The sequence below is a fragment of the Eptatretus burgeri genome, chromosome 13, assembly GCF_056783735.1.
Source record: "Eptatretus burgeri isolate ZD-2024b chromosome 13, Ebu_testis_v1, whole genome shotgun sequence".
Classification (NCBI taxonomy): domain Eukaryota; kingdom Metazoa; phylum Chordata; class Myxini; order Myxiniformes; family Myxinidae; genus Eptatretus; species Eptatretus burgeri.
Genome location: NC_140973.1, coordinates 41,038,512 through 41,046,011, shown reverse-complemented (window position 1 = coordinate 41,046,011; position 7,500 = coordinate 41,038,512). Strand labels below are relative to the sequence as shown.

At 43.3% G+C, this 7,500-nt stretch overlaps 1 protein-coding gene across 2 annotated transcripts in view; it reads right to left on the bottom strand.

Annotated features, from left to right (window-relative positions):
• Positions 1 to 7,500, bottom strand: part of LOC147014285 (CLIP-associating protein 1-like) — a 236,650-nt gene that overhangs the window by 35,524 nt on the left and 193,626 nt on the right. The window contains exons 30-31 of one of the 2 annotated variants that reach the window (XM_085852150.1): positions 7,106 to 7,212; positions 4,726 to 4,876 (exon numbers count right to left, since the gene is read on the bottom strand). In XM_085852150.1, the coding sequence (XP_085708276.1) occupies positions 4,726 to 4,876; positions 7,106 to 7,212 (258 nt within the window). Of the gene's footprint in view, positions 1 to 4,725; positions 4,880 to 7,105; positions 7,213 to 7,500 lie in introns of both variants that reach the window. The other variant, XM_085852149.1, reaches the window with a different exon arrangement.

Here is a 7,500-nt window from a genome sequence, read left to right as displayed (position 1 = left end):
CTCAGGGTCCGGAAGAGCAGCTAAAAATTTCTCTAGTGCCAGTCTGTCCCATGCCTCCACTGTAAGGTCCCGATACGCGATCCTGACTGATTGGTAAATGTCCTGTGCCAGCTCCTGCACTCTCTCACCCGGCTTTAATCTGCGGTGCTGGAGCTGGGCCCGCACCAGATCACAGTTTGCCACGAACCCAAACCGACGGCTCAACGCCTCGCAAATGTGGGAGCTGGTCAACATCCCCTCCGCGATCACGTTTAACACATCTGCGGCTGGTCCCCGCAACGTTGCCACCAAATTCCCTGTACGTTCCCGCTCATTCCACCCATTTAGTCGGGAAATGCACTCAAATTGCGTCAGAAAAGCTTCAACGCTCCCTGACCCGTCGAAATTTACCAGGGGGATCACTTTTACGGTGGCCCGCTTCTCAGTTTCTCCCTTGTCCGAATCCAGCCCAGGGATCAAACACCCTTGTGGCTGCGTATCCAATTTCGGAGCCCACTGTGGTCAAAGATGTTTTGTGGTGAGGGTCTCATGGGTCAATTTTGCCTCCTGCTCCAAACGTTGAATGGACCGATTCACCTCTTCCCGTGGGATCTTCTGGGCCCGCATAACCTCCTCCAAGGCTCCGTCGCGATTTTGTAGCTGCTCCTCAACCAACCCGGACACTCTACTTACAAAAGACGGCTCTACCAGGCCTTTATCCAAGACTTCATCTTGGCTCATAATTTTATCTTGTTCGTCCAAACGAGCCTCCAATCCTTTTACCTCCTCCGCCAAATTCATCCCTTGCTTCCTCAGCTCTCCCCACTCTTCAACTTGCAGCTGCATACGAGCATTCACACAGGCACGATGACGTTCCAGGCTTTCATCCACTTTATTAACCCGAATGTTCGTTGCATCAATTTTATCTACCAATTTTTTTCGTATATTTTCCCCCTCCAATGTAATTTCTACCTTTGTTTCCTCCAATCTCTCCTCGAATTTACTTTGTATTTCTCCCAATTTAACATCCACACACTCCTGCATCTCAGTTTTCATTTTCTCCATCTTTTCCCCCAATTCATCCCTCATTAAATCAATCCGTGCACCCAACTGTTCCCCCATTACCCCCAATTGATCTGTCATTTCTGCCCTCTGTGCCGTCATTTCTGCCCTCTGTGTCACGAATTGATTTTCCATTTGTGCCGTCATTTCTGCCATTTGTGCCCCTTGTGCCGTCATTTTTGCCCCCTGTGCTGTAATTGCACTCATTAAACGTTCCAACATTGTCCAGATCGTCATCGTGCCGGTTTCCGGCGCTGCCGGCTCCGTTACGGGCGATGAAGCACGGTCCACGCTCGGAATGGGGGAGGTTCCAACCATACCCCCGTCTCTCCTTTCTTCCCCCGACTCGCTGCCAGACACGTGGCCTTCCTCCTCAAACATCTGCACATCCGCCATGGTGCAGAATTCCCGTTTGCCGCCAATTAATTTAAATTTGAAAAATCCCGCCAAAATTTTCCCGCGCTCGCGCGCTTTTCTGTAGTAATTTTATATTCCAATTCGTGGCGAGATTTTAATCTTGGTATATTCTCCCGATACCAAATATAATTTAGAGGGGTTCGAACATCCAACACCCTGACACCAATGTGACGTCCACGGGACTTGAACAGTCCCGCCAACGTAGAATGAGCCGAAACGATGGAGGCGGTTTATTTATTTATAACCCAAGCATGGCGGTTCTAATCGCTCTACCGCAAACGGGACGAGGAAGGTGGCACGAGTCACTTTTCACTGAGTTGATGATGTTTATTTGTTTTTATTATTACCAGAAATAACAAGAATCGGCAAGAAGAGGGATCCGGGGCAATTCGACGGGATGGTGTGGGATCGGGCGTGGGGAAAAACACAGACAATTCCAATGAATATACAGTTCTCAATCCCTCAAAGGCGCCAAAGACGCACGCACGCACGCACGCACGCACGCACGCACGCACGCACGCACGCACGCACGCACGCACGCACGCACGCACACACACACACACACACACACACACACACACACACACACACACACACACACACACACAAAACATAGCTATTTCTGGTGGTCAGGCTGGACCGTGGTGTGGACGCAACTGTCCCTGGATCGGCGTCGGACGAGCTGGCCTTGCTCTCGTCAGGGGGGGCCGGAGAAACCGTGGTGCTGTCGACCTCCTGGTCTTGGCCCAAGTCCGCTCACAGCCGCCAGGGAATCAGTTCTGGCGCCAAGTTGCGAGCAGGAGAGGGAGGGAGAACCGCCCGCTGTTCGACCCCGTACTCCGAGTCAGCAGAACCCCAGAGCCAACCAAGGTGAGGCACGAGGCTCAGCAAGGCTCTAAGACACGATCAAGAACACGATCGAACCAGCACAACAAGGATGCTCCCCGCGCAACAGCCTCCCCACCAAAAAAACACGATCTTTTTGGTTGTAATCTTCTTCCTCTTCCTTTTCGACCCCGAACAGAACCTTTTTATCCTTGGTCCTCGTCACTTCCAATTGAGCCGCTTATTGGCCCACCGCCGTCGCCTTCTGCCAATCGTGATCACGGGGCGGAGCCATCCGCTGCACTGTCCTGTGACGTCACGGCCAGTCTCCAGGGAATACTAAAAGGGGTTTACGCAGACACACTTACCCTATCCCGTGTCCCTATCTAATTACGTGACAATTATTATTTCCCCCCTTGAAGAAATGAACATTTACTAGACAACTTATCACCACAAAATTGCTACTTATTACATCGAGATCCTGGTAAACTCGAACAGCATGGCATACCTAATTAAACATCCTAATTACCCTTTGAATGCATACCCCCCCTCAAACGTAACAATATATATATATATATATATATATATATATATATATATATATATATATATATATATATATATATATATATATATATATACATATATACCTCAGCTACCTACTTGTCCTGCCAATGTGTACCACTTGACTAGCCCTAGTTACCCCACCATGTATCTAAATCTATCTACTGGTTCTGTACAACACTGCAACCCCCACCACCCCACATGAGCTTATCTACAAAGTGGCTTAAAAAAACATCCCGGACTAGATTTAGAAAATCCTCATTTGCTCTGCCCTTTCTCTGGTCCAGGACGCAATCTATCACTGGCAAAATAAAATTCACCATCATCAACTCTTCCCTTACTTCATGCCTTATATTCTACAGTAGTTAACTATATTTTCTTCAGTGTGGGGACAAGTAATTAACAAACAAAGCTTTGTTTGATTCATAAATGGGAAAACTCGTTATCCACAATGTAAAACAAATACAATGCTTAAAGAAAATACAACATTTGCAACACCGTGCAGTATAAACTGCCAGGACTTTGAAATGGGGAAACAAGTGATGTGGAATGCAACGAGTCCAGGTACATATTACACACTGTCCAAACGTGATGGTCGTGGGGACGTGTTGCAGTGCCAATTACAGGAATGTGAAAAAGAACGAAGACTGCAAATTGTAAAAAATAATAATAAAAAGGGTTGCAAATGTTAAAGGTAAGGGTCAGACTGTGAATAGGGAGCGAGGTGTGAGAACAAGTATGTGAGAGTGTACTTGAGAGTGGTGTGCATGCAAGAGTGAGTGAGTGATATGTGAGTGTATGTGTGAAGGAGAGTGGGTGTGTGACAGAGACAGTGTGTGCATGTGTGTGTGTGCCAGAGTGTGTGTGCGTGTGCGTGCGTGCATACATGCATGTGAGAAAATATTATAACAAAACAAAACAATAACAACCATCACCAACTATATATTTGTGATCACAAAGCGATCACAAACGGTAAGCCTCCCCTGGCTTGAAGCTTACACTTGGCCCAAGATCCAATGATGGCATATTTTGTTCGGACCGCCACATGATCTTGACCTCCAGCATTTAGGCAGAGAATGTAAATTAAGAAAATGTGGCACAATCTCCAATCTATCCATAAAATTCAACATGATGAAAATTGGAGGAAAATTAGTAAAGTTATGATCAAAAAGGTGTTTTTTGTTAATAATGTCACAATCCAAAAATGTAGGTCAAGGACACTAATCAAATATCAGTTGCACAACTTCAAAACGGTTCCACTATTTTGATGCAAGAACATCTTGGAAGGCCAAGTGGTATTTGAGACTCCACAATGGAAAAATTGGGTGATGAATAAATAAAAAACCCTTTTTTAACCCCAGACTACAATTTGACCTTGACCTTTAACTCAAAGGTGTATGATGTAGATCAAATGTAAATGAGCCTTGCTCTCGAGAGAAGAATTTATTTCTGATTAGACAAACCTTAGTCGAGTTATGGTGAAAAATGTAAAAATATCTACAACTGGGTCATGACCTTAAAATTAGGTCAAAGCAAAAACGTCAACTGCATATCCTCTATATTCACAATATTGATGCAAAATTTCATTCCGATAATCCAGCCGGATTCGAGATACAGCTTGGAAATTTGGGTAATTGTGAATGCAGAAGGAAAAAATAAAATAAAAATAAAAACAATTTGCTAAATGGTGGTTTCGTACTCTTCGGGGTCGAAGAAACTCTGTGGTACCATTAAAAACATGGGGGCACTAATTGCATAAACTAACCGCACAACATAAATCAGCCTTCCCTGATCCGAAAGGAGGCTTGATTTAAAATAATGATAATTTCAAATATATAGATCGTTTCACTTGACTTAAACCCTCCAAGCACGACTCACCACATCATCGCTATACCAAGCATCACACTTCAGAGGTTTTGACAGTTCATCTTGACTGTTGAAGCGCAAGTTGTGAATGGCCTCTGTGACGCCACGCAGAGAACTGTAAATATCATCGGCGTTCATGTTCTCACTGTCGAGGTCAGCGTTACTGCTGCAGCACACACAGAGCGCTATTGACTTTTCATTCCATCACATTACACACAACGGTAAGTTGCCTGACGGTAAGTGAGGATGAACATTTGCACAAAAGAAAGCAGTTACGTTCAACATGCAGACACGATAGCAGTAAAAAAAAGGGTAACTTGGGCGGATACATCAAAAAGGATAAACTGTTGTGCATATGTGGCAGTTTGATTAGAGCAATAAACAATGCAACACTGTACTTGTTTCAATATCAAATCACTGATAATCTAATTTTATAAAAAAATAAAATAAAATAAGCATAATAAATACAGTTTCTAAAAGGTTTAGGAAAACCACTTTTCATTTGGAAGGAATTTTATTGGAGCATATATTTGGAAGGTACTCTTGCTTGTCACATCAATCTGCTGGATAAGATTCGGCTCGGAGTAGTCAACCGCATTGGTCATGAGTTGCACTCTTCTCTCACACCACTTTCATATAGTCAGTCTGTTGCCTCCCTCACTCTCTTTTATAGATACTTCCATGAAAGATGTACAATAATTTTTTTGCAGTTCTCTCTATTACGAGTGTTTAAGTGTTACACTCACTTTGCTCTCCTATTTATGTACCAAAGGCTAAAATGAAGTGTTAACCATTTCATCTTCTGCCCTTGAAATGCTTTGGTTTGACACCCTTTGGCTGCTTTCGCTTCCCTTCTTCCTACTATCGAGGTCAGTTAGAATATATATATATATATATATATATATATATATATATATATATATATATATATATATATATTCCTCCTATGTTCCTATTTGGAGCCCCTTCAGTGAGAGTGGCTTTAATCCTGATGAGGGTAAAAATGCATAAAAATGTCATGAAGGGCTTTCTAGGAAAATTTTAAATGCCATCGAGTCTACGGGGTGCTTGCAAATGCGGCTTTACATGACAAAGCAATGTGTATCATGAATGATCAAATTAATGAAGGTTGTTTTCAAGCGAGAAGCGTAGTTCCTTCTCCAGATGGAATCTGTATCCTGTCAGTCTCCATAAACATATTATCCTCATTTAGCCTACCCTCTCTCCTCCCCCCACCCCCAACTTCCCCAGGGATGAGCAAAATGCCAGAGCGGTTTGTTCAAGCGGAAGTCAGAAATGAGGCGAACACTTGTTTTTAAGGATTAACAGAGGTCATTCGGATGAAACACCATAAATTAAGAATCCTGGACAAAAGACAGAAACAACCAGAAAGCATCTCAAGATGCAAAGCCTGTCTGCAACTGCTTTGTACTCAAACGACACATGACAAAAACAGCTAAAAACAAAACAAATAATGTACAATTTCATGAACAAGACACCGACAGGAGCGGCCGGGGGAAAATGGGGGGTGGGGGGTTATGCATTTTCAGTCCTTTTACCTTAACAAGAAGCTCGAGCTTCCTCGGGGAGCGGTGGGGGGGGGAGGTGTTTATGTTAAAATCCTCATTCAAACGTGCAATTCAAAATGCCTCTCGTGACGTAATTCAAAACACTTCACTGCACAAGAAAACGTGGAGACAGGAATACTATACCGTAAAGGGTGAGGACGAGTAACACTAACAAAAATTGACAAAGTCGGCCATTTTGACACACCTCCGGTCATATGATCGGCATGACCTCTGCAAGTTCACATCCCTACCCTGGCCCAATGTTGTGACGAAGAGATTTGGTAGCATTCTGTCCAGTGGGTGTGGAGAAGAAGATTTTTGAAGGACTTTATGCAATTTTTCCAAAAATTGACCAAGGTGGCCATTTTGACATACTTGGTAATGTGATCGGAATGACCTCCGCAATTTAAAATCCCGACCCTGGCTTAATGTTGTAACTCAAATTTGGAAGCATTCTGACTGGTGGGTCTGGAGAATATTTTTGAAGAAATTCAGCCGGATTAGCCAGAGAAGTCGAAATAGGAGACAGATGGACAGACAGACAGACAGACAGACAGACAGACAGACAGACAGACAGACAGACAGACAGACAGACAGACAGACAGACAGACAGACAGACAGACGGTGCATGATGACAATACCTTATCTGGAATTTCAATTCCAGATAAGCGAAAAATTTGATGCAATCATACAATTAAATTTACCCAAAAAGCACAGAAATCAGTGTTTATATGGCATGGAGGGTTGCAAAACATGTTATTGTATGCCCATGTGATAAAAAGTGTGTATCTGTGAAGTAAAAGAAAACAAATGAAAAAAAAAACCTCAAATGCAGGGTATCCAAGGAGGAAAGTTTGTGATGCACGAGGCTTGACCGACTCCTTATCACAGGAGAAATGGCCATTCGACTCTCTACAGTTCCACTTGGGTTCTGCAAACAGTATAATAACCAGAGTTGGTGTCAAAGCCCCCCAATGCTCGCCTGTTTATACATTTATCGTTTTTAAAAGACGAGTCTAATAATTAATATTTTTTATAAAGCATTGCAGTGAAGTATAATTATAAAGCAATATATGTATTTGTATATTGTAATCAGTAACAAGAGCGCAAGTGAGCACAATATACACCCTAACAAGAAGGTATATACAGAATTGTGCTACTACATGGAAAACAGCATCCTGGTTGCCATGGCAACCACTTTAGAAGACGAACATATGTC